This window comes from Bubalus bubalis, chromosome 8, assembly GCF_019923935.1.
Source record: "Bubalus bubalis isolate 160015118507 breed Murrah chromosome 8, NDDB_SH_1, whole genome shotgun sequence".
Classification (NCBI taxonomy): Eukaryota; Metazoa; Chordata; class Mammalia; order Artiodactyla; family Bovidae; genus Bubalus; species Bubalus bubalis.
The window spans coordinates 31,904,993-31,932,896 of NC_059164.1; the positions used below are offsets into that span (position 1 = coordinate 31,904,993).

At 36.4% G+C, this 27,904-nt stretch overlaps 1 protein-coding gene across 5 annotated transcripts; it reads right to left on the reverse strand.

Annotated features, from left to right (window-relative positions):
• Window positions 1–878: 878 nt before the first annotated feature.
• DBF4 (DBF4 zinc finger) lies at window positions 879–27,867 on the reverse strand. 5 transcript variants are annotated; one of them, XM_006069621.4, is made up of 12 exons: window positions 27,511–27,865; window positions 26,162–26,334; window positions 17,244–17,423; window positions 14,892–14,942; window positions 14,205–14,274; window positions 13,922–13,998; window positions 11,418–11,454; window positions 10,594–10,636; window positions 6,511–6,639; window positions 5,946–6,060; window positions 3,960–4,084; window positions 879–2,061 (listed from the first exon to the last, which is right to left on the reverse strand). In XM_006069621.4, exons 1-12 carry the CDS (start codon window positions 27,554–27,556, stop codon window positions 1,083–1,085), a joined length of 2,025 nt encoding a protein of 674 aa, XP_006069683.2. In that variant the 5' UTR covers window positions 27,557–27,865; the 3' UTR covers window positions 879–1,082. The 5 variants fall into 5 exon arrangements, with proteins under 5 accessions (XP_006069683.2, XP_006069682.2, XP_044802482.2 ...); XM_006069620.4 differs by having other exon boundaries at window positions 10,594–10,639; window positions 27,511–27,832; XM_044946547.2 differs by lacking the exons at window positions 10,594–10,636; window positions 11,418–11,454 and having other exon boundaries at window positions 6,511–6,578; window positions 27,511–27,867.
• Window positions 27,868–27,904: the final 37 nt, after the last annotated feature.

Below are 27,904 nucleotides of genomic sequence, written 5' to 3' on the forward strand. Positions count from 1 at the left end.
ACTGTTTTTGAAATATGAGAGTATTTTGAAAATGGGTATTTGTCCATTGTTATGTGAGTTCACTACTGAAAACATGTCTCTGTAAAAACCCTCATACTTAACAAATGGAATTTTCTATCCTGTTTACCAATTTTTATTAACTGTCTACTGGTGTTGAAATTTTCCTTATATTTGAATTTTCTCTAAATTATTGAATTGCCTAGTGATCAGAGGCAGTCTTCATGTTTTGAAACTTATCTACAATTCATTGTCACCCCTTTTCTCATTTCTTGATACCAAATTAGGGATTTTTTTAAACTACTATTTTCTACAAAATATTTGTGCTAGGTCTTAGTTGTGGCATTTGGGATCCTTAGTTACAGCATGTGGGATCTAGTTCCCTGACCAGGGATGGAACCCAGGCCCCCTGCAATGGAGTCTCAGCCACCAGACCATCGGGAAAGTCCCCCAAACCAGGGATGAAAGAATTAATTTTGGAAGAAAGTATTTCCAAAGGTAAGAAAAATTATTTCATTTCATAAGCTAGCCTGGTTAAGTTTTTTTCCTCATAGCTTCTAATGAGCTGCAAATAACTCCTCAGTGCCAGCACCCCAGCATGGTCCACCAAGTTCACCTTCAAGTGTCAATGCTTCTGGTAATAATGATTTCTAGAACTCAAGACACTGAAATACATTTTTTGGTGTGTTTTGTGTGAAAATGAGGTTTTTAAAAGCAATATTATGGAAATCTATTTTAATAGACAATACATAAAACCAGTGTACCTAATTTATAATGCTAAATTTTCAAATTCTCAAAATTTTACTTGAAATTAGTTTTCACTGACATAAAGCAAATTCACTATTCATAATTCTTAGAAAACAATTATGAACACAGTATGTAGTCACAAGTTTATTCAATTTTTTGTAAAATAGGTATGCAATTCTATAGAAAAATGCAAAATCACTTTTATTGTTAATATTTATATTTGGTTCTGTAAACAAAACTGGCAAACCACCATTCCTCAAACTAAGAATTTTTATACATATTTATAAAAATGTCAAGAATATGATCTCCATTGCTTCTGAAAGGCATTTATTTTAAACCTAAAAGCCAGTAAATGTAGAAGTTGAAGGGGAAGAGAAAAACATTGTTAACAGATTTGAATTTTCCTCTTCCAAAATATCTAAAACATCACATATATTATTCTTTTCAGTATAGCTTGTGAAACCCAAAAATTCTGATTTCTCTTCACTAGTCTGAAATAAATCCAGTAGAGATTGTACTGGTGAGCTACAAATTCTGTTTTCTTCTCGTGTAGTAAGAAATTCAGTTCTTTTCTTATCTAACTCCACATTTGGTTCCAGGTTTTCTTTTTTATTTCTTCCTAATGGTATTTTCACTTTCCGACAGATTTTACCAGAAGGCAAACTATCCATACTCTTGATGTCACACGTGTTGGGTTCCTCAGGAGGGCTTTCGGATGGAACTTCTGCCCAAATTGTCAGGTGCTCCTGTGAATTGTTTATTGCTAACAGGCCAGAATCACGATGAAATACCGAATAAAGGTCCTTTTCTTTCAGATCCTTTGCTGGAAAAAGCACAGTATCTAACTTTTGTTTCCATTGAGATGCTCTATCATCTGTATTGAAATTAGAAACTTGTATAGATGTCTGTGGCCTACATGGACAGTGATCTACCTTTACTTCTAAGTCACTTTCATTTAAAATTAATTTGTGTTCAGAAACATCAAGAATGTATTCTTGTTTATTTTTACATGGAGGCAGAGGTATAAAATTTTGTTTTATGTTATTTTCAGCTGGATTTAACATGGAACATTTATGAGATGTTTTATCATCAAGTTCTCTCAGTTCACTAGAACGCTGGAGGGTATGTTCTGAAGAAGACACAAACTTTTGTTCAGGTTCCCGAACAGATTCTTTATATAGGAAACCCTGCTCCATCATATGTACATTTTCCCTGGAGTCTTTCTGAGAATTATGAAGCAATTTCAGCTCTGTAGTTCCAGACCTTTTCACAACATTTGCAATAATAGGAGAAAGGGATCCAACACTGTATTTTATTCTTCAAAGGAAAAAAAAAAAGAAAAAAATTAAAATAATTGCTATCAAAACTCTCTGAGTATCTTTTAAACCTGTTTATGAAATTTAATTAAGAAAACATTACAAAAATATAGAACTCTTAACCTTTAGCCAAATTTGCTTTAGATGTTTTTGAAGTAATGAAACTTTACAGATATAGCTGAAAACTCTAGTGTGCCACTCCTTATCCACATTCTTCCACTTTCTACCACAGGCAAGCAGTATCTTGAACTTGGTATTTAAAACTGCTTTGACCACAGAAATCAAAGAAAGATGATGGTGAAGGGATTTGGGTCTGCTCCTAATTTTTTTATTATCTTAAAAATTTTCTTCTATGTTTTGATTTATTTTATTTATATTTAAATATAATCAATTCTATATTATAATGAACCAGAAACCTTGTAACATACTTCTAAACATGACAAATTAGTAGTCCTTAAGTTTCATACACATATTTGACCTGAAACTCTCTTCTTCATAGAGCCTCTTAATATTCTTGAGATGTTATTTTGTATTGTGTGTGTGTGCTCAATATCCTACTCTTTGTGACCCCATGGACTGTAGCCTGCCAGGCTCCTCTGTTTATGGGATTTCCTAGGCAAGAATACTGGAGTGGGTTGCCATTTCCTCCTCCAGGGAATCTTCCCAATCCAGGGCTTGAACCCATGTCTCCTGCATTGGCAGGTAGATTCTTTACCACTGAGCCATGTGGTTACAACAGCTCACTAATTATGTTTTGTTATACATGTCATAGATAATGAAGAAAAATACAGAAGTCCAACTGCCCCTTCAAAACCAGAATGGTTCCTTTTCTACTTATTTTGATACTTTCACTTAAGACTCCTCTTGAACAAATGGAGGATATAAAACATAAAAACACTAGTCCAACACCACTCTCTCCTTTGAAAGTCCAGAGATGTTTAGGTGACTTGCCTGTAGAGATACAAATTGTGCAAGTAATAAGATAACTGATTAAGGAATAACCAGTTTATGTATAAGTACTAGTGTAGAATTTTGCTGCAGAATGTTTTTAGGAAATTCCACATTCTTACCATAGCCTATATACGTTTTAATAGTTGAAGATATGCTTCCTCCCCAAATAGTCTATTAAATCAGTCCTGAGCAATCATTCTGAATGTTGCAGAAATACGATGTTTAGTAGTCTTTATGCATTTATGATTGGTCTAGAAACAGATATAAGGAGTAAACAACCTACTGCATTATTACCAATTCTAGGGTATATCCACATGAAAGCATTTTTAAAAATTTTAGATTTATTGGTATAAACTTAATGAGGCTTAGTTTGTCAATGTACAGTTACTGTATATTGAACAGCACTGTATTCACTTAATATTTATTAAAGGTACTGACACAACTTTTATCAGCAAGCAGAGCAGAAATATCTAGTAAAAGTATAAAGAAGACTTAACAGAAGTAGAAGAATTTCTTAAAACTCCTTAAGAATAACAAAAAGTTCTATTTTTTGAGTCCAAGGAGATGGTCTAGATGAGGGGCCAAATCTATCTAGTGTGCCACCTATTTTTTAAATAAAGTTTTATTGGGACATAGCCACACCCATTTACTTTACTGTCTGTGGCTGCTTTCATTGTACAGAGGCAAAGCTGAGTAGCTGCAATAGACATCTTGTGGTTCACAAAGCCTGAAACAATTCTCTGTATTTTTTGCCAACTCCTCTTTTTGACTATAATGTTAAGAAGAGAGCCTTAAAAGTAATCTAAGGTAAGCACTTTTGGTGGTGGAAGTAATCAGTTCTTAACCATATTTATATCCTGAAATTATAATCCTTCTAAGAACAGAAAACTTTGGATTTATTTTTAGTTTAATAGTCTTATAGTCTTAAAACTTAGGTTGATAAATTACCTTTTCTTTTTAGGCACGTCCCTTTCGTATTCCACAAAGTCAAAAACTAACTTAGATATAATGTCATCAACAACTTGATAGTGATTACTCTGTGCAAAGTTTCTGTGTTGCTCACTCAGAAGATGCTAAAACAAAAAAGTGTATAATAATTATATTTTAAAAGCAATAGATACTTTTTTGTTCAGGTTTTCTAATATTTTCTTGCACTTAAAATTAAGTTTCTAATAACTACTCCAAAGAAATATCCTTTATCAGAACTTAAAATAAGTAGAATAAAAGTTATCTCTCAGAAACCACTAAAACTACTTTGGTTTTCAGTCTTCCATTTTCCAATGAGAAGAATCAAGTACTAATGAATTTGTGGTTTTAAGGGAACTGAAAATGAGGGAGTTACATCAGAAAATGAAATAAAGCTGAAGAAAAACAGAAATACTGAGCATTTAGAGTATGCTAATATTTTTGGAAAGACTTCTCTTTACTACATTATTTTATCCTTATATAATTACCACCAAGTAGTAAGTTAGGTAAAGCTTATAAAATATTAAAATACATGAAATGTTATTTAACATATAAGAACCCAAAATTAGAATCTAGAAGATAAATTAAAAAGAAAAAAAGTACAACTAATGCTGGGAATAAAAACATTTTTGAGATAAGCAAATAATCTCAATTACCCAGTACTTATGACAGAGAGTACCGAGACGGCCTTCTTCATTTTAAGGGTGGTCAAGAACAAAGTCAACGAGTTCAGTGTATTGAGATAAAACTTAGATGAAATATTTTTGAGACAGTTCAGCTTTTGATTAAAAATAATTTAAAACTATTTTCCTCCTTTATTAGATAAACTGAACACAAAAATGTGACACAAACTTCTGTTATAAAATAAACTTCAATTTAGAGTCTGAAGACAGAGGTATAGTTTATGAATCAGATATTTCAAGTACTTTTTCTCAACCTTCCCACTATCTTTTACCAAAACCAAGTACCAAAACAGACCTATTATTTTAAAAATTAACATTCAAACAATAACAGCTAATATTCAACAAGCACAGCGCCAGGTATTGTCTAAAGTCACAGAGGCAGAAAGCCAGGATTCAAACCTGGGCTAGCCTGGATCCAAAGCTCTTTTGCTTTTTTTTATCAGTTTACAAATGTAATTGTTCCCATCTTCTCTTCAGACCACATACATTTTCATCTATTTCTCTTTCTGCTATTGCAAAAAAAAGTCTCCACTTTCTTCTCATCCTCCCATTAGTAGATCTCTTGCCCATTTGTAAATTGCTAAGGACTGAAATACTGCACTTCACAGCCATGGTCATCTCCTCTCTCTCTCCCAACATCCAATCAATTAGCAAGCCTTCTTGGCCTTGCCTTAAATCACATCCACAGTCTCACCATGTCTGATCACTTCTGCTACCATTGTTTAGTCCACCAACATCTGTTCTTTGATCCCATCAGTTTACCACTTCTGCATTGCTTATTTCAACATTCACAAGTCTGTCCCCTCAAAGTCACACAGGTCTCTACTCAGATATCACCTTATCAATTAGGAATTCCTTGTCTAATCTAAATAAACAGCAAGATCTTCTATTCCTGCTTTCTCATAGCACTGATGTAATGTTCTCTATATATGCCTCACTATTCTTTTATCCTACGGTTACCTCTTTCTCCTCCCCTTCCACAGAATGTAATCTTCACGAGGGTCAGGAATTGGTCTCTTCTGTATGATGCTTTTCACTCAGAGCAGTGATTGGTACACAGTAACCACTCAATAAATATTTGTTGACTGGATAAAAATGACTTTTCAATATATATTTCCCCAGTTGGGGTTCTTAAAATTTAAGATAATTCTATCAAAAAGAAGTATATGCTACTTCATAATTACAAAGCTACCAACCACAATCAAAAAAATAAGCTAAAATTTATACAGCAGATATCATTCATAGTTTTAGAAACATCAACCCCCGAATACAAAATCATATTTACAATGTCAAGATCTTCATATTTCTGCAAGCAACATTCACAATATCCCTTTTTTTTCTTCTCTTTTAACTGGAATTGAACTGGAATTCCACCACATTTATCACCATCTGTTTGGATCCTGATAGAAATACATGGTAAAAGATTAACTACTGAACACAGGGAATCCTTAAAAAAAAATTTACAGTCCTAGACTTTAAACAACATCTGCTATAATCTGCAGAGATTTATATAAACAAATACTTCTAACCATTTTTCTTTTTAAGAAAATAAGCAAAATGAGAATTTAATGATTATTCAGGAGAATTATCTCATCACTGAAGAGAAACAATGTATTTTAATTATTTGTAAGTATTTTTTAGCTTCTCCTCTCAAACCCCAATCTAAAGTGTCTAAATGTGACACAATGAAAAAAATTCAGACTTTAAATCTAGCAAAGGGGCATGAAAAATAACCAAAGGAGAAACCTTAATAGTGATCACTCACACATACACCCCCCCCCCACAGCATTAAATGAATTATTTACAGTATTTATTAAAAAGATTAAAAACTGCTTGAAGGTAAAACCAACCTTAGTTTAACTTGAGTTTGCTTTTGGGTGCTAGATGGCTTCTCTACATCAAATGGGCTGGAGGGCTTCTGAATAGAATAGTTTATAAAAGGCATATTGGTCAGCTGAAGATAAAATGGCCTATAAAGCCTAAAGAGTAAAAAAAACAAACACATGAGAATCTTCATGATGAAAGAAAACATGCTTTAAGTCTTATATTTTAAAATCATATAATTCCTCTGAAGTCTGAAACAAATAATAGAAATCAGTTAAAATTTACTATCTTTCAGTTCAGTTCAGTTCAGTTGCTCAGTCGTGTCTGACTCTCTGTGACCCTTTGAACTGCAGCACGCCAGGCCTCCCTGTCCATCACCAACTCCTGGAGTTCACTCAAACTCATGTCCATCAAGTCAGTGATGCCATCCAGCCATCTCATCCTCTGTCATCCCCTTCTCCTCCTGCCCCCAATCCTTCCCAGCATCAGAGTCTTTTCCAATGAGTTAACTCTTTGCATGAGGTGGCCAAAGTACTGGAGTTTCAGTTTTAGCATCATTCCTTCCAAAGAACACCTAGGGCTGATCTCCTCTAGAATGGACTGGTTGGATCTCCTTGCAGTCCAAGGGACTCTAAAGAGTCTTCTCCAACACCACAGTTCAAAAGCATCAATTCTTCAGTGCTCAGCCTTCTTCACAGTCCAACTCTCACATCCATACATGACTACTGGAAAAACCATAGCCTTGACTAGATGGACCTTTGTTGGCAAAGTAATGTCTCTGCTTTTCAATATGCTATCTAGGTTGGTCATAACTTTCCTTCCAAGGAGTAAGCGTCTTTTAATTTCATGGCTGCAATCACCACCTGCAGTGATTTTAGAGCCCAGAAAAATAAAGTCTGACACTGTTTCCACTGTTTCCCCATCTATTTGCCATGAAGTGATGGGACCAGATGCTATGATGTTAGCTTTCTGAATGTTGAGCTTTAAGCCAACTTTTTCACTCTCCTCTTTCACTTTCATCAAGAGGCTTTTGAGTTCCTCTTCACTTTCTGCCATAAGGGTGGTGTCATCTGCATATCTGAGGTTATTGATACTTCTGGCAATCTTGATTCCAAATATTTACTATTTTTAAGAACACAATTCAGTTGTATTAAGTATATTCACAATGTTTTCAGATTCTTAACACCTGTTCATATCTAAAGCTTTCATCTTTCAAAACTGAAACTTTGTATCCATATATAACAAAATAAGTAACTCTTCATTTTCCCTTGTATTAAATATATCCACAATGTTTTTAGATTCTTAACACCTGTTCATATCTATAGCTTTCTTCATCTTTCAAAACTGAAACTTTGAATCCACATATAAAATAAGTAACTCTTTTTTCTCCCTTCTCCACCAGCCCTTGACAAGCACCATTCTATTTTACTTTGTTTCTATGAATCTGACTACACTAGGTATCTCATTAGATAGAATCATGCAGTAATTTCCTCTTATTTCATTAAGCACAATGTCTTCAGAGTTTATCCATATTGTGGTATGTATCAAAATTTCATTCCTTTTTAAAGTTGAATAATATTCTATTGGGGGCTTCCCTGGTGGCTCAGATGGTAAAGAATCTGCCTGCAATGTGGGAGACCTGGGTTTGATCTCTGGGTTGGGAAGATCCCCTGGAAAAGGGAATGGCAACCCACTCCAGTATTCTTGCCTGGAGATTTCCATGGACAGAGGAACCTGGTGGGCTACAGTCCATGGGGTTGCAAAGAGTCAGACATGACTGAGCAAGGCTAAGCACAGCAATATTCCATTGTGTATATATATATACCATATTATCCATTCATCTGTTGATGAACAAATTTTGGTTGCTTCTGCCTCTTGGCTATTGTGAATAGTGTAGCGCTGCATGCATGTGCAAGTACTTCTTCAAAACTGTGTGTTTCTTTTGGATATATATACTCGTAAGTGGAATTCATGGATCATACAGTTCAGAATTTTTGAGAAATCTCTATATGGTTTTCCTTAGTGGTTACACTATTTTATAATCCTACCAATAGTGCACAAGAGTTCCAGTATCTCCGCATCTTCACCAACACTCATTTTTTCTTTTCAAAACAGTAGTCATCCTAATAGTTGTGAGGTAATAGATTTCTTTGGAGAAGGAAATGGCAACCCACTCCAGTACTGTTGCCTGGAAAATCCCATGGACCGAGGAGCCTGGCGGTCTACAGCCTATGGGGTCGCAAAGAGTCAGACACGACTAAGCAACTTCACCGATTTCTTACTGGGGTTTTGATTTGCATTTCTAATGTTGAACATCTTTTCCTATGCCTGTTGGTAATTTGTATATCTCTGAATCAATGTATGAACTTGGCCCATTTTTCAACTGGGTCATTTGACTTTCAGTTGTTCTTTATAGTAACATCTTATTAGATACATTATTTGCAACTTTCTTCTCCCTTTCCATAGGTTGCCTTCTCATTGTGTTGGGTTCTTTGGGCACAGAAATTTGTAATTTTGATGTAGTAAAATTTAGTTCTTTTTGCTTCTGCTTTTAGTGTCATATCCAAGAAATTAGCACCAATTCCAATGTCATAAAGCTTACTCATGGTTTTTTACCCAAAAGCTTTATAGTTTTAGGTCTCTGATTCATTTTGAGTTAATATTATATATTGCATAAAGTAAGGGTTCAACTTCATTCTTCTCTGCATGTTGCTATCTAGTATTCTCAATGTCATTTATTAAAAAGACTGTCCTTGCCCTACTGAATGCTCTCGGCACCCTAGTCCACAATCATTTGATCATATAAAGATTTGCTTTTGGGCTCTTTCTTCTATTCCATTGGTTCATACATCTCTCTATATGTCAGTACCAAACTGTTTTGATTACTACAGCTTTGTAGTAAGTTTGACATCAGGAAGTATAGACGTCCAACTCTGTTCTTCATTTTCAAAATTACTTTGGGTGTTCAGGGTCCCTTGAGATTCCATATGAACTTTAGGATGGATTTTTCTCTTTCTATAACAACAGTCATTGGGATTTTGATAGGGACCGCACTGAATCTGTAGATCACTTTGGGTAGTACTGACATCTTAAAAATAAGAAGTCTTCCAATCCATGAACATGGACTGTCTTTCTACTTATTGATGCTTCTCTAGGCCTAATTTTAAATTATACTTTTCTGTCACAGCAGAACATTTAATAAAAAGTGTTCAACGCATCTTTGTCACCTCAGTGAGTACCTAAGAGAATTAATCACATGTGTCTAAATGAGTAGTAGAATGTTAAGAGAAATCTAATTCTCCCATGCCAAATTAATTTACTTGTGTCTGTAGTCTTCATTAAGATTATGTTACAGAGGTTCAGAATGAGTTTAAGAAAACTATCAACTTAGATGTTATAGTCAGATTTTATATTTCCAAGTAGTAACTAATAATTTCTTTTTCAAAAATGTAAATGCAATCTTTAAGTAATAGTTCTAAATAGTATGGTATTACATTCAGCCAGAGAAGGGTTATTTGAAGTACTGAAAAATAAGTTGGTCTCACGGTTGCTCTAAATTATATTTTTAAGTAATTATTATCTAAAACCTACTGAAACTAAATTCAGTCCTCAAACACAAAGTAATTAATGCTTTTAAAAAATTTTTAAATTGAAGGATAATTGCTTTACAGAATTTTGTGGTTTTCTGTCATACATCAACAAGAATCAGCCATAGGTACACCCATGTCCCCTCCCTTCTGGACCTCCTTCCCAGCCCCACCCTTCAGCCTGTCTCAGAGGCCCTGTTTGAGTTCCCTGAGTCATACAGCAAATTCCCATTGGCTATCTGTTTTACATATGGTACTGTAAATTCCTGTTACTCTCTCCATCTCCATAGATCTCCCTTTCTCCCTCCTCTCCTCCTACCGTGTCCATAGGTCTGTTCTCTATGTCTGCTCCATTGCTGCCCTAATGCTCCTTTTTGAAACTGTGCCACATGCATATTAGTATCATGTAAATCTAACATAAAGGGACCTAAGAGTATTAGTGGAAATAGCTTAATTAGATTTTCTCTTTTAATAAAATATTTTATCCTTTTAAATCATACAGATTGAATTCAAGATACTTACTGGCTCATATCTTCCACCTTTACAAAAGGCTTTTTGAGTCTACCTGCTTGGGAATATATAAAGTATGATATTAGGTATTTACAAATCCAGAATTTTTTTAAATTTTTTAACAAAACTTCTCGGGCTAAAATAATCCAACTATGTATCCATTACCCTTTTCATTTCAGTTTGAAATTTTCAGCTTCAGGTAAGGTATCTTATAATTATAAATCCATTTCCAAAATAACAAACTCTCTGTCTATATTCTGAAATTCTTAAACTGAATGGATCCCTCAAAGGGTCTATAAGTAGAATTCAGGAGAATTTTGAGCTAAAAACAGGAAAATGTGAATTTCATGTTCACTAGTCTCTAACCGAAATTCAACATTTCCTCCAATTCTGCACATAACTAAGGGCCACAGTAGTATTAGCAGTGCTTCTAATTTTGATACCAGTTGAATATTTCCATATCATATTAGTTACTACAAATATTTCAAAGCATCATTTACACTCATCATTTAAAAACCGAATTACAGTAGCAATTATAATCTCTGGTAGAACTTTTTAATGTGTAATAAAAACAAGTATATAACTATTGTATACTGAAAAATATTCTGATAACTGAATTTCAGTATCATTTTCTTAGTAATATAATGAATTAAAAATGTATAAAAAATTATTCCAACAAAAGCCTGCAGGCTTCACCAGACAGCCATAGGGGAAAAGGCTACCAACCCACTGAATAAGTCATTTAAAGGGTTGGTTACATGATTTTTCAGTAGACTTTTTATGTTTGTTCTATTTTCTAGCAAAACATGCACACTTAAGAAAATCAAAATACCTACTTTTTGTTTTCTGAGTGCCAACACCTACTCTCTTCCCCTGGAGAGGTGGGGGGAAATATAGATATATAGTGAAAACACTGGGCTTGAAAAGGGAAAACAGGTACTGCAACTGTTCAATATCCTTAAAATTAAAAAACCATATAGAAAAAGAACTATATAAAGGAAGGCTGATTACTGTAGTTTCATGGGGGGAAAAAAACGAGAAAAAGCTGCTTTTTAAAATCAGTTCAACAGAAATGAAAGGAAACAAAGATGATTCAAGAATTAAAGATCTTAACCACTGGTATGGAACTTAGTAACCCAAGCTTACTTTTACAGTACACCCAACACATACCTTGCATTTTAGCTATAATTGTTTTTATCTTCACAGAAAGAAATCAACCAATAAAGAAAAAGCATGGTTAAAAGAATAATCTAAAAATAGTCATGTTAATTATATTTATGTCCTTATTCAGCAAAACCTTTGTGATAAACTCATCAAAGAATTATTAAAAAATTTATTAGCTGTTAATTCTAGTCAAGATGGAATATATTCTATATGGTCACTCCCCATATGAAGTGATGACAATAAAAACTGGACAAAAATTCAATGAACTACTACTTGAGGACTAAAATAAAAGTAGGTGTACTGCAGAAGGAAGTCAAAATTATCTTTAAGGGTAAGGGGATGAGGGATTTATTTTCTATTCTCCTACTCTCTTTTCTCTTGCAATGCTTCTTGAAGAATGGACCTCTAGTCCTGAGATTGGCAGCAATAGCAGAGTCAGTGGCTGTAACTCCTATACAAACCTCATCTTTTTGGCTACAAAGAGCCAGGAAAGAGGCTCCTGCTGTCCAAAGAGTACAAAGGGAATCCCTGTATTATTTCCTCTTTCTTTTTTCCCTCAGTTTTGACATGAGAGTGGACCCCAGTTAAGACACTGCAGCTGTAAAGGTGCCACAGGCAGCCAAACTTGGAAGCAACCAAGATGTCTTTCAGAAGGTAAATTGTGGCACATCCAGACAGTGGAATATTCAGCAACAAAAGGAAATGAGCTATCAAGTAACAAAATAATATGGAGGAACTTTAAATGCCTATTAGTAAGTGAAGAAACCAATCTGAAAAGGCTAAAGACTGTATGATTTCCAACTCTACTGCATTTTGGAAAAGGTAGAACTATGAGAGTAAAATGATCAGTCTTGCAAGGAAATATCGTTAATTGGCTATCACAGGATCCTTCCAAAATACCTATCCAACCAGTTCCTCTTCTATTAGTTATTTCTCAGTAATGTTCCAAACTCTTAAAAATAAAATCTAACTCTATATAGTGTTCAAAGACCTATCTTAACCTACTAACCTTTCTAGCTTCATTTATCACTTTCACACTCAAAGATCAGGTTGTTTTCTGAGTGCCTATACTAAATTTTCCAAACATGCCATCTTACATATGGCTTCATGTCTTTATATACATTCTTCTATAAAAGTTATTTACTATTTAGATTCATTTAACGATTGAGTGAAGAAAAACCAGACCACAAAAGAATGTTCTGAGATACGACAACTATGAGAAAGCAAAGGGATGAGAGAAGTTCCAGATGAAAATAAGTTCAAGGAGGAAGTGAACAGTAGCTGAGAGAACCAATATGACTGGTTTTTAAAGAGTGCACACCTGAAATGCCAAGTTGGTCAGTAGTACAGGTTGAAAAGTGAATGGGAAGTGTAAAAGTGGAAATGTCAAATGCCTGGATGATATAAAGATTAAATAGTAGGTAGGGATGTGAGGTCAAGGAAGTTTTTATTGTATTTATTGTTTTAAAGGACAGAAGAGGTTTGTTTTAAAGGATCATGAAGGCATGATTCTATACAGAGGCTTTGTCAAGGAAGCTAGTAAAGAGAGAAGAAATGGAAGATGTAGAGCATTAGGTCTAACAGACGTTAATGCCCAACACACTTGTTTAACAAATATTTTGAGGTTAGGCCAGATAGTCATACTATATGACAGAAATTAGAGAACTTGATAAGTAAGCCTCCTTATTTGTGTTCCTGAAAGGAGTGTATTATACACATTAGGAGCTTCTCATGCAATATGTCAGTTATGGTGTTTTCTTCAAGAATGAACAAAAATATCTGTTCTTTTGGCTCTAGTAGCCATCAAAGAGGAAATGGCAACCCACTCCAGTGTTCTTGCCTGGAGAATCCCAGGGATGGGGAAGCCTGGTGGGCTGCCGTCTATGGGGTCACAGAGTCGGACACGACTGAAGCGACTTAGCAGTAGCAGCCATCAAAGAAGAAAATAAAACTATGCCAACCATCCCTGAAACAACTTTCACAGTATGAGTAAATCCTAAAGTGATAGGCAATAATTTATTCAGATAACAGAATATGTATATAGTATACATGATTACCCCTCATATATTCTGGCAGTAATATTTTCCACTTGGCAAAAAAGTTTATAGATACATAACTAAAAACCAAGCTTAATCATTTTCTCTAATTAGTTTAAAAATTAAGGAAAATAACATACCACATCTCTTGCAGAAGTGCTTGATTTCTTGAGTAAATACAATTCCTTTTTCCTTTGTTCAATGTAATATCTAATGTCTTTTTTAAAAGAAAGAAGGGTTTAAGATTAGCATTTTTGCCTTTGCAGTTAAACACTGCAACTTTCTTAAAATTGTACTAAGTTTAGATGAAAGAATTAATGTTACAGGTATGTCTTACTATTAAAATTCTATCTAAAATTAGGAAGCAAGAGACAGACAGACACTTATAGCAAATACTGTCAAAAACAGTAATAAAATCCTTACCATCAATATGAAGAATTTTTACTCCCCATGATAAGGCATTAGATAATATACTGTTTGAAGGAATAAAGTCCTGTTTAAAAAAAAAAGTTTGACAGATTTTCTAGGAAATTACTATTTTAAATGAGCTAAATTAAAAATATTATTGAAGTTTAATATCACTTATGGTTATTCAGAACAGACCCTACACAATTACAATAACCATGAGGACAGCAGTTTTTCCTTCTGGAATTTCTAAAACCATTCCTGATTAATATACTCTGATATTCTTGACAATTAATGTACCCTGTAGCCTTACAGTTAATAGTTTCAAGAAATTATTTTGTTTTAAATCACAGAATGCCACAAGCTTCAGAAGTGTCCAGTAATACTTTAAAAGGCAACAAGATGGAGGTGTTTCTTCATGAAAAGCATAAAACAAGACATGCTGATATTTAGGCTTTTTCTATTAAAACTGGGGAGGGAGGAGGGAGGAGGGTTCAGGATGGGGAACACATGTATACCTGTGGCGGATTCATTTTGATATTTGGCAAAACTAATACAATTATGTAAAGTTTAAAAATAAAATAAAATTATTAAAAAAAAAGTGAAAAAAAAATGAGGAAAAGAAGATTTCAGGAACATCTCTATTTTATATTTCAGTTTCTAGTAATAGAATAAACACTGTGAATTTTAAAAATCCCTACTTACATGGTCCTTGATAGCTTTTTCAACTAATAATTTTCCTCTGCTCAAACACACCTATAGAAAGACCAAAGAACAACCAAACATATAGTTATACACAGTGCCTTACTGGAAAAAATTTTAAAAAGACAAAATGAGCAAAAGTAGATAAAATTTAAAAATGAATTTTAATATAAACATGAGCTTTAAAATACATACATTTTATTTACACAAATCTTAATTACCATCAGCATAATAAATATATGGTAAAAACTGATCCCCTTACAGTCTTTGTTTGCAATTAGATTTCTGATGAAAAAGTTTGTTTCTTCTTTTTTAAGTAGAGCAACTGAACTCAGCTGAATGAGATCCAAGGTCAGTTCTGTAGTAAATGTTATTCAACGTGAAAAATAAAATAGACTGATTTGAGATTCTGTCTGTAATTAAATGTAAGTTTACATTTTTAATTTCTTGTTTAACTGAAGACCTAATGATATTGAGTAGACTGGATATACTGATTTTTACACAGTTTCAGTTTTAAATAAGACATTAGGAAAATTAGTTGAAATGCTATCAGCAGCAACTAATTTGGAACTAGTCACGGTTGTACAACCTTGTTCCTCAAAAAAAGCAGGAACTGAAAGAATGTATGAGGCTTCCTAGGTCTCTCCTTCTTTGACTTTTTTCTTCTATATATTTGTCTCTTTTTTCCCAAGTGATTTCTCTTGTGTAACTCATTTCTCTTACCTGTTCTTCCCTGCCTCCAGGTGTCCCTGCTTCCCAAATGGCTACATGAGGTAAAATGGGGACGATATTTAAAATTATTTAATTAATTTCAATTTAAAAATGAGATAAACAGCATTTTTCCAATCTCTTCTGCTTTTCATAACCAATTAAATCAATTTAATTTACCCTTCACTGTATCTTACAACTTACTGACAACTGAGTGGTAGTGATGTGACTGAAGGCAGGAGGAGAAGGGGACGACAGAGGATGAGATGGTTGGATGACATCACCGACTGGATAGACATGAGTTTGAGTAAACTCCAGGAGTTGGTGATGGGCAGAGAAGCCTGGCGTGCTGCAGTCCATGGGGTCACAAAGAAGTCAGACACGACTGAGACTGAGCGACTGAACTGAAGTGATGTCAGTAAATCTAGACCAGGGGCTGGCAAACTTTTTCTTTAAAGGGCCAGACAGTACATGTTCATATGACTCTGCAGGCCATATAGTCTCTGTTGCAACTATCCCACTCTACCTTTATAGCAGTAAAGCAATCAGTCAATACCTATATGAATGGGTATGTCTGTATTCCAATAAAACTTTTATTTATGAATAATGAAATTTGAATTTCATATAACTGCCACTTGTCACAAAGTATTCTTTTTGAATGTCCCCTCAACCATTTGAAAATGTAAACTCCATGCCTAGCTCGCACGCTATAAAAAAATAGGCAGCAGGCTGGATTTGGCCCCTGGGCTACTATTTGTTTACCATGCTCTGAAACAAACAAAAGGCATCTATTCCTTCTTTAAAAAATGACCTGCTGTCATCTTTTAGTTGTAAATTACTCTAAACATAAGTCATCACTAAATGCAAGGGTGTATTTTAGGAATCAGAGTATGATTGTGCTCAGTCAACCAGTCATGTCCAATTCTGTGCCACCCCATGTATTGTATGTAGCCTGCCAGGCTCCTCTGTCCATGGAATTTTCCAGGCAAGAATACTGGAGTAGGTTGCCATTTCCTCCTCTAGGGGGATCTTCCCAACCCAGGGCTTGAACTTGTGTTTCCTGCATTGGCTGGCAGATTCTTTACCATTGCACCACCTGGGAAGCCCCCTGGAGTAGGACTATATAAGTATCATTAGGAGAAAAAAAATCACCATTCTATATACAACAGCAACCTTATTGACAACTAGAAAGCCACATTTAATGTAGATACACTTAATGTAGATATTATTCTACCTAGGTGAACTCTGCTGTCAGCCCACTCTTAATTATAACATCCTATAGACTTTCAGGGGCTTCCCTCATAGCTCAATTGGTAAAGAATCCACCTGCAATGCTGTAGACCCTGGTTCGATTCCTGGGTCGGGAAGGTCTGCTGGAGAAGGGATAGGCTATCCACGCCAGTAGTCTTGGGCTTCCCTTGTGCTCAGCTGGTAAAGAATCCACTTGTAATGCAGGAGACCTGGGTTCGATCCCTGGGTTGGGAAGATCCTCTGAGAAGAGAAAGGCTACCCACTCCAGTATTCTGGCCTGGAGAATTCCATGGACTGTGGAGTCCATGGGGTGGCAATGAGTCGGACACAACTGAGCAACTTTCACTCACTCATGCATAGCCTTTCCGAGTCTCAAAGCATATTTAAGAGACTTACTGTATCTGGAGACTTAAATGAACTTCCATCATGGCTGGGATGAGGTGATGTGGTTTCCGCAGTATTCGCAGATTCTGGACTTGGTATAGGAGAGATTCGTCCCAAGGTTTGTGCAAATTTAGCTTCCTTTTTATTTGAAATAAGATAACTGATATCTTTGCTGAGAAATTCTTCAACTCGCTAAAGGAAAAAAAAATATTTTTAAGGAACTCATATAAACCATTAACTTTCATATGCTAGGCACAATAGGAAATGTCAATCTGAAACATATTCAATATTTTCTAAATTTCTATGCTGTATTATTCTGAGCCTTGAGTCCTGAGAAAGGACAAGGAGAGTTCTAATAACACAAGAACAGCATGTAGTTTATATATAATAATTAGTTTAATCCACATAACCCATGGTACTGGAGAAGAAAATAGAAGAGAAGTGAAGGCACCTACCTGAGGTTACGCCAGTCATAAAGGAACTTGAATAAAGGTATTTTTTTCTTAACCTTAAAAAAATTGTTTTTAATTGACGTATAGCTGATATACAATGTTGTGTGAACACAGGTATTCTGATTCAAGTTGATGCTCTAAAGCAGAACTGTCCAGTAGAATGCATTGTAATGATGGAAATATTCTTTATCACCATTGTTCAATATGGTAGCCACTGCCACATGGAGTACTTGAAATGTAATGTGATTGAGCAAATGAATTTTAACCTGGTTAATTTTAGTTACCTTAAATTTCAGTAGCCAATTGGCTAATGGCTACAGTAATGGACAGCACAATTCAAACTCATAAAGTTATAATATCTTTCCATAAGAGAAACTATTAAAAGATAGGAAACCTTTACCCTTAAGAGTGTATGACTATTTTGAAGAGAATTTCCCTAGTCTGAAAACTACTGCCTGAATTAATAAACACATATACCAAAGTCAATGCTGAAAATCACTCCCATTCAAAGGTAGGAAAATTAAGTAGAGAAAATACTAATAATCATTAACTATTTGCATAAATGAAGCTAAAAATATTTTAAACAGCTGTATCTAATTTCTACAGCATCTCACAACATAAATGAGGATAATAAAAGTGAAACAAACTATGTAATAATGACTTAATTTCATCTAAGCATTACATAGAATTTGTCGCTAAGACCAGCAACTGCCTTGGTTAAATGCAAATCACTACGTCTTTTTCTGAATAACATTTTCATCACCAGTAAATAAAGTACATTTATATATGCCAAGGATTACAAACTCAAATGCCTACAAGGGTCATCAAGAACGCAAATGAACAATTACATATCAAATACTCTTTAAAAAATTTTTTTTCATAAATATGTGGGCCCTCGCACTAACAGAAGTCCCAGTTTTTCAAGAGAAGCCCAGTCTCCCACGTTTAAAAAAAAAAAACAAAAAAACTGTGATAAAATATTTAACAATATTTTCCTTTTAGACCATTTTTGAGTGTACAATAGAGTGACATTGAGTACATTCACAATGTTTTAATAACCATCCCATTATCAATTAAGATCATGGCATCTGGTCCCATCACCTCATGGCCAATAGATGGGGAAACAATGGAAAGAGTGACAGACTATTTTTGGGGGCTCCAAAATCACTGCAGATGGTGACTGCAGCCAGGAAATTAAAAGACGCTTGCTCCTTGGAAGAAAAGCTATAAACAACCTAGACAGCATATTAAAAAGCAGAAACATTACTTTGCCAACAAAGGTCCACCCAGTCATTGCTATGGTTTTTCTAGTAGTCATGTATGGATGTGAGAGTTGGACTGTGAAGAAAGCTGAGCACTGAAGAATTGATGCTTTTGAACTGTGGTGCTGGAGAAGAGAGTCCCTTGGACTGCAAGGAGATCCAACTAGTCCACCCTAAAGGAAATTAGTCCTGAATATTTATTGGAAGAACTGATGCTGAAGCTGAAGCTTTGGCCACCTGATGGGAAGAACTGACTCACTGGAAAAGACCCCAATGCTGGGAAAGACTGACGGTGGGAGAAGGGGATGACAGAGGATGAGATGGTTGGATGGCATTACTGACTTGATGGATATGAGTTTTCTCCCCCTCCCAGGGATCAAACCCATATCTCCTGCATTGCAGATGGATTCACTGCTGAGCCATCAAGGAAGTCTGTTGACAATTCTAGGTAGTTCAAATAAGTGGAATCCTGTAGTTATCTTTTTGGGTCTGATTTATTTCATGTAACAGTGTTTTCAAGGTTTGTCCATGATGTAGCATGGAACAGAATTCCATACCTTCTCAATGTTGAATAATATTCCAACCACAACGGTGTGATCACTCACCTAGAGCCAGACATCTTGGAATGCAAAGTCAAGTGGGCCTTAGGAAGCATCACTACCAACAAAGCTAGTGGAGGTGATGGAAATCCAGTTGAGCTATTTCAAATCCTAAAAGATGATGCTGTGAAAGTGCTGCACTCAATATGCCAGCAAATTTGGAAAACTCAGCAGTGGCCACAGGACTGGAAAAGGTCAGTTTTCATTCTAATCCCAAAGAAAGGCAATGCCAAAGAATGTTCAAACGACTGTACAACTGCACTCATATCACATGCTAGCAAATAACGCTCAAAATTCTCCAAGCTAGCCTTTAACAGTACGTGAACAGAGAACTTCCGTATGTTCAAGCTGGATTTAGAAAAGGGAGAGGAACCAGAGATCAAATTGCCAACATCCTCTGGATTATCAAAAAAGCAAGAGAGTTTCAGAAAAACATCTATTTCTGCTTTATTGACTATGCCAAAGCCTTTGACTGTCTGGATCACAACAAACTGTGGAAAATTCTTCAAGAGATGGGACTACCAGATCACCTAAACTGTCTCCTGAAAAATCTGTATGCAGATCAAGAAGCAACAGTTACAACTGGACATGAAACAACAGACTGATTCCAAATTGGGAAAGTAGTACGTCAAGGACGTATATTGTCACCCTGCTTATTTAACTTATATACAGAGTGCATCATGAGAAATGCTGTACTGGATGAAGCACAAGCTGGAATCAAGATTGCCTGGAGAAATATCAATAACCTCAGACATGCAGATGGCACCACTCTTAAGGCTAAAAGCAAAGAGGAACTAAAGAGCCTCTTGTTGAAAGTGAAAGAGTAGAGTGAAAAAGTTGGCTTAAAACCCAACATTCAGAAAACTAAGATCATGGCATCTGGTCCCATCACTTCATGGCCAATAGATGGGGAAACAACAGAAACAGTGACAGACTTTACTTTTTTGGTCTCCAAAATCACTGCAGATGGTGACTGTAGCCAGGAAATGAAAAGACACTTGCTCCTTGGAATAAAAGCTATGACCTAGACAGCATATTAAAAAGAAGAGACATTACTTTGCCAACAAAGGTCCGTCTAATTAAAGCTATGGTTTTTCCAGTAGTCGTGTATGGATGTGAGTGTGGGACTAGGAAGAAAGCTGAGCATTGAAGAATTGATGCTTTTGAACTGTGGTGTTGGAGAAGACTCTTGAGAGTCCCTTGGACTGCAAGGAGATCCAACAAGTCCATCCTAAAGGAAATCAGTCCTGAATATTCATTGGAAGGACTGATGCTGAAGCTGAACATCCAATATTTTGGCCATCTGATGTGAAGAGCTGACTCATTTGAAAAGACCCTGATGCTGGGAAAGATTGAAGGCAGGAGGAGAATGGGACAACAGAGGATGAGATGGTTGGATGGCATCACCAACTCAATGGACATGAGTTTGAGTAAGCTCCAGGAGTTGGTGATGAACAGGGAAGCCTGGCATGCTGCCGTCTATGGGGTCGCAAAGAGTCGGACACAACTAAGCGACTGAACTGTACGTATAAACCACATTTACCCATTCATCTGCTTATTAATATCTGTTTTTTCCCCCCACCTTTTGGTTACTGTGAGTAATGCTGTTCTGGACATGGGTATATAAATTCTCTCTTCAAAATGCTTTCAGTTCTTTTGGATATATACCCAGAAGTGGAATTGCTTGAACATAATAATTCCTTTCTTTTATTCTTTTTCATATTCTTTTCTATTATATTACAAAATATTGAATATAGTTCCTGTGCTATACAGTAGGAACTTGTTGTTTAATTTTAAGTTGGTTTTCTATGTCTGTCTTACTGGGGTCTTGATTTGCATTTCCCTTTATTTTTTTGGGCTCCAAAATCACTGCAGATGCTGACTGCAGCCATGAAATTAAAAGACACCTACTCTTTGGAAGCAAAGTTATGACCAACCTAGATAGCATATTCAAAAGCAGAGACATTACTTTGCCAACAAAGGTCCATCTAGTCAAGGCTATGGTTTTTCCGGTAGTCATGTGAGAGTTGGACTGTGAAGCTGAGCACCGAAGAATTGATGCTTTTGAACTGTGGTGTTGGAGAAGACTCTTGAGAGTCCCTTGGACTGCAAGGAGATCCAACCAGTCCATTCTAAAGGAGATCAGTCCTGGGTGTTCTTTGCAAGGACTGATGCTAAAACTGAAACTCCAGTACTTTGGCCACCTCATGCGAAGAGTTGACTCATTGGAAAAGACTCTGATGCTGGGAGGGATTGGGGGCAGGAGGAGAAGGGGACGACAGAGGATGAGATGGCATCAGTGGATGCCATCAGTGACTCGATGGACATGGGTTTGGGTGGACTCCGGGAGTTGGTGATGGACAGGGAGGCCTGGCGTGCTGCGATTCATGGGGTCGCAGAGTCAGACACGACTGAGCGACTGAACTGAACTGAATAGTGATGTGGCACATCTTTTCTTGTGCTTATTGGCTATTTATATATATCTTCTTTAGAGAAAGGTCTACTCAAGTCCTTGCCTCATTTTTGAACTGGGTTGATTTTTGTTGAGTTGTAGGAATTCTTTATAGTTTGGATATTAATCAATCAACAGATATTGCAAACAGAAAAAAGTTGCAAAATTTTTCTCTCATTATGTGGGCTGTCTTTTTTACTCTTGACAGTAGTCCTCTGATGCACAAAACCTCATTTTTATTAAGTCGAATTTATCTATTTTTTTCATTTGTTGTCTGTGTTTTTGGTATGATAGTCAAGGAATCAATGCCAAATCTAATACCATTAAGATTTTCCCCAATACTTTCCTCTATAGGTTTTAGCTCTTACGTTTTAGATCTTGATCCATTTTTAATTAACTGCATCATATAATGTACAGCAAGGGTACAACTTTATTCTTCTGCATGTTGATATTCAGTTTTCCTAGCATTATTTGTTGAAAAGCTTATCCTTTTCCCATTGAATGGTCTTGGCAACCTTGATGAAAATCAGGTGACTATGGGAGGATTTCTGGTTTCTCTCTTCTATTGTACTGGTCTGTATGTCTGTCATTATGCTGCTGCTGCTAAGTCGCTTCAGTCGTGTCGGACTCTTTTCGACCCCATAGACGGCAGCCCACCAGGCTCCCCCGTCCCTGGGATTCTCCAGGCAAGAACACTGGAGTGGGTTGCCATTTCCTTCTCCAATGCATGAAAGTAAAAAGTGAAAGTGAAGTCACTCAGTCGTGTCTGACTCATTATGCTAGTACCCACATTTCCTTTGGTTTTCCATTTCCTACACCTCTTGTAACTCTTTAGTAGTGAACAAAGTATCTTTCATAGTCTGGTCCCAATGTAACATTGTTTCTTGCTATTTCCCCCATCTAAATCCCAAGATCAAGTCATACTCTATTATTAACAGCTGCTCAAGCCACACATACATATATTTTATGTATGCTCTTTCTTCTATTTAGTTCGTTCATTCTACCTGGTATATTCCTACTAGGCTTTCAAGATTCAGTTCAAACTTAATCATTGCTATAAATTGTAAAAGGCAGAGTTAATAATTTCCATTTCTGTATTCTAATGGCAATTTCTACATAATTTCTGATAAAGCATGACAATGCTATACTGCAATTTATTTATTTAGGCATCTGATGTTCCTATAGGCTGAGAATTCATAGAGGATTAGACTACATCTAATTTTTGCATCCCTGTCATCTTAAAAAGTGCTACCATATGGGAAACACTGGTGGAATAATTTCTGAATGACTTTCCATATGCTCAAATCATAATCAATCTTCAAAGCTGAGTTCAAATTGTGTCCGTATAATGGCCTCCAAGATTCCTCAGTTGGAAATAATCTTTCCCTTTTAACATTCTGTTATATAACAATTGTAACAATGCCATCTCTACTTGATTAGAAATTGCAGGTGGACTAGGTATCAGATTCATTTTTTAATCTACCAAAACACTTAATACTGGGTCCTGTACCATTAACTTAGTTTTGTCAGTCTTTATTAGCTATTATTGAATCTAGGTCTTTAAAAGTGTAAACTCAAAATTTATTTTCTAATGACTCAAAGGTTACACTGAACATCAAAAACAAGTAACTTTATCCTCAAGTCCATGATATGGTAAGGTATCTGACCCTATATCTCTTTTCTTTCCCAACTCTCTTATTTTAGCCCACATTGTTGAGACATGGGCCTTTACATGGTTGGTTTTGCAATAGCAGTCTTCCTTTCCACTATTAAAGGTATTTTCCCATTATGTCAGACTTTCCTGATGTGCTCTCAGTGGTTTAATTTTCAGAAGTATATTCTCCAAATAAAAAGTGTATTTAGATGTTTTCACTGACTCAATGGACATGGGTCTAAGCAAGCTCTGGGAGTTGGTGATGGACAGGGAAGCCTGGTGTGCTGCAGTCCACGGGGTTGTAAAGAATCGGACATGAATGAGCGACTGAACCAGATGTTTTGATTAAGATGAGAGAAAAAAAGGCATAGACCATTTTAAAACAGACTAACACTGTTAATAGCCTGAGGCAGGATAAATTACAAATGGATAAAGGATTTAAGTAATTATAAAAATAGTAAGCATAATCCTTTCAAGGAATATCTATGGAACTATTTCTTAGAGTTGAATCTTAAAACTTAAGTGTATGGAGGTCAAAGTTCCTTTATAGTTCACATTTGAGATCTTAACAGTCTTTTTCAGTTATAGAAACAGTACTGTGCTAGGGACAGAAATCATGACATCAATGAATTATTGGAAAGGTAGTGTGTTGGGGAGATCAGAATTTGATTTAAAAGTTTTTAAGAGAAATTAAAGAATAATCAAATTCAGTTCAAAATCCACAGCTCTGGGGAAATACGCTCTTCATTTCATTGGTCTACTTCAAACCATTTTAGGATGAAAATTTGATAAAACCAACTCTCAACTATTATCTAATGTATAAGTTAATTCAAAACTCGGTTCTTGCAAGTGTCTCAGGAACTGCTATAGGGACGAGAGCTTCTGTACTGCTCTTTTAGCTAGAGCAGTGGCTTTATACATTGGCCTTCTTAACATGATTTTGTTTGAAGTGCTCCACTGCTAAAAACGCAAATCTAAAATTACTGATTTACATCAGCAGGGTTAATGAGTTTTTCCACTGTAGCCATGGATTCTAGAGGAACAGAATGGTGCAACAGCATGTGAGTCTGGAAATTAGGCTTCTTCTACCCTGAGCCAGTCACTTAACTTCTCTGAACACTTGAGTACTTACTTTTTAAAATGAAAGGATCCTTTACTCAAAGGTGCTAGGTTACAAAACATAATCTTTAGGAATGCAGTCAAATGGTTATTCTGATAACATGCTACTACTATGACAAGTGTGTGACAATGTTTTAGTCTAAGAAAACAGCAAAACAGTAGAATAGTTTTTCAAAGACAGAATAAGTAAAATATCAGTAAATAGTTCCAAAAAACCTCTTACATGTTCAGCAAATTTTTATTCTCATTATGGCAGGATTTACTCATATTATTAAAAAATGCTGCTGCTGCTAAGTCACTTCAGTCATGTCCAACTCTATGCGACCCAATGGACGGCAGCCCACCGGGCTCCCCTGTCCCTGGGATTCTCTAGGCAAGAACACTGGAGTGGGTTGCCATTTCCTTCTCCAATGCAGGAAAGTAAAAAGTGAAAGTGAAGTCGCTCAGTCGTGTCCGACTCCTAGCGACCCCTTGGACCGCAGTCCACCAGGCTCCTCCATCCATGGGATTTTCCAGGCAAGAGTACTGGAGTGGGGTGCCATTGCCCTCTCATATTAAAAAATGCTAACCAAGACAAACTCAAAGTACAGCAGGAAGAATCAGGAAATTAAATCTTAACCTTGGCAAAATTTATCCAGTATTACCCTTAATCCTAAAAAAATCTTGTAATTTATCCAAATTTTCTAATACTCAAATGTATAACGTAGGGAAGAAGCACATTTCCCATATTCATAAACCAAAAGTGGTACCTTAGTGATATTCATTCTTTTGAGACTGTATCAGTCAAAAGAAATTTTAAATCTTCGTGGTTTAAACAGGTTTTCCTTGTTCTCTAAATACCATCTTATTTATATTTAGCTTCCTAATAATCACAATCAAAGAGCTCCTGCCATCTGAAGGACATCCCAACATTACAATGAAAAGGCAATCAGCAGTTCCTCCAGGACAAGGGTGTCTCATTTCTTACACTGTGAACTTTACACCAGATAGAAACCTGAAAGTTCTGTCAGGTTTCCGAAGTTACATGACTTTGCATTAATGATAAACAGATGATAAAAAATTTAAGCTTTGTAAACAGTTAAAAGTGTTAGTTGCTCAGTTGTGTCCAATTCGTTGTGACCCTCGACTGTATAGCCCTCCACGCTCCTCTGGCCATGGAATTCTCCAGGCAGGAATACTGGAGTAGGTAGCCATTCCCTTCTCCAGAGGATCTCCCTTACCCAGCTATCGAACTTGCATCTCCTGCATTGCAGGCAGATTCTTTATCTTTTGAGGCATCAGGGAAGCCCCTGGTGCTATATGGTTATACCTTTTTTTTCCAAAAGAAAAATTTTAAATGATTATAAGTTAGAAAGTTTTTCTTTTTGGTCAAAGTGCATGGATTTGACTTACCCCTCCCAGATCCTTAATGTCCTTTTGCAGTTTTTCAGATGTGGTGACAGAAGGTAAGTCAATGTAAAATACTTTACCCCAGAGAGGTTTATATTTGGATTTTTCTGGTTTGTTATCAGTTTTCAGAGATTTCAAAGATGATCGGTTTTTTTCATTTTTAACTTGGATTCCACCTGTTGTTTAAAAAATTAGAATTAGATCATGTTTAACGCAGACAGAAAATTTTTCAGTTCAGTTCAGTCGCTCAGTTGTGTCTGACTCTTTGCGACGCCATGAATTGCAGCATGCCAGGCCTCCCTGTCCATCATCTACTGTTTAAAAAATAATTTGTTTATGTAATAATCATATCACAGAGGGAAAAATATAATCCTACTAATTCAGCATTAATATTTTAATATATTTCCTCTGTAGTGTCACTTAGGATAATGGCAAAATAGTCTTTAAACAGATACTGTATGTCACAAAACGTTTATTGTTCATAGGAACTGATTTGCAGGAAATATTCATGCATTTAATCCTGTTTTATGCATTAAGGCATAGAACTATATAAAACCAATTTCAAAGTTTTCATAGGATGTAAACTCCATGGAGTATTTACTCAACAAATACTTATTGAGCTTCTGGCATTCTGTTGAACACTCAAAACTGGTACTGACCTAGTCCTCAAAGGTTCCTGACTGCTCAAGGTTAAGTTTCATGTAGAGTCAGTGTATATTAAAAACACTTAACGGTCCACTTGAAGAACCAAATCATTTATTTCATTCTTTCTTTTGAAAACAGATCTGAGCTACAAACAGCTGCTTAAAAATTAAAGAACTCAAATCTGTTTATAGTAGGAGACCACGTATACATACTGTACATAAACACATACACACTATATATCAGGAAGAAACACTTGGAGGCCGGACTACTTAACAAGTGCCTGAAAATGAGAGTTTGCTTTTATTTCTGTTTATAATGTTGAAAACAGCAAAGGTGTGTTTGAAATAAAATACTTTGTTTCAACTTCATAAGACCAAAAATCCGCAATTTAATCAGGAAGCGAAAAGCCCCGAACACATCTGCTTTTAAACCGAGGCTCGATCTGCAGCCTCCAAGGGTCGCAGCATCTGTGGGAGCCCCGGGTCCGCACACTGTCTTCTCGTTTTATAACCAACCATACGACGAGGAATTTGGGGCCGAGATCCCTCTGCTCCCTGAACCGTACCTTCCTTCAGGCCACAGAGCAGGACGCACGTGTCAGGCAGAAAAGCAGAGAGACCCAGGGCGAGAACTCTTTAGAATCAACAATGGAACCAGGAGGGGAGGAAAGGATTAAAGGGACTGCAAACGGAGGAGGGGCTTCCTACCCTGAAAATGTCCTTTGCTGTGGATCCTCATGGCTCCGGAGTTCATGGCAGCCGCCCAGCACCTACATGCTGGGTTGGGAGAGGGTGTTGCCCCGGGCCGCCGCGGAAACTCGGCTTCCTCGAGCTCCGCTGACCCGCCGGTCGCCTTTCCCCTTCCGCGGGCCACCACACCCACGCAGTAGAGATGCCGCGCCCGCTGGCTTGGTTTCCGGGGCCGAATCCGGCCCCAGAGCGCGGAGAAGGAAGAGGAAAAGCAAAGACGAGTGGGCTGCGGCGGTTGAAGATTTGAAAACGCGTCACGCGGCCGCGGCGCCGATACGTGCGCCCCGCCCCCTCTCACGTCGCGCGCCCCGCCTCGCGCAGTGCGCCCAGTCCCTTAGTGCCCGCCTCCTCG

Excerpts from the sequence above, each read along its gene's own strand:
- DBF4 (XM_006069620.4), bottom strand. The coding sequence starts at position 27,556 with ATGAACTCCGGAGCCATGAGGATCCACAGCAAAGGACATTTTCAGG. Across the intron at positions 13,999-14,204 it reads AAAAATTCTTCATATTGATG|ACATTAGATATTACATTGAA; the intron begins GTAAGGATTTTA and ends CTTTTAAAAAAG. Across the intron at positions 4,085-5,945 it reads AATATGAAGATCTTGACATT|CATCTTCTGAGTGAGCAACA; the intron begins GTAAATATGATT and ends TTTTTGTTTTAG.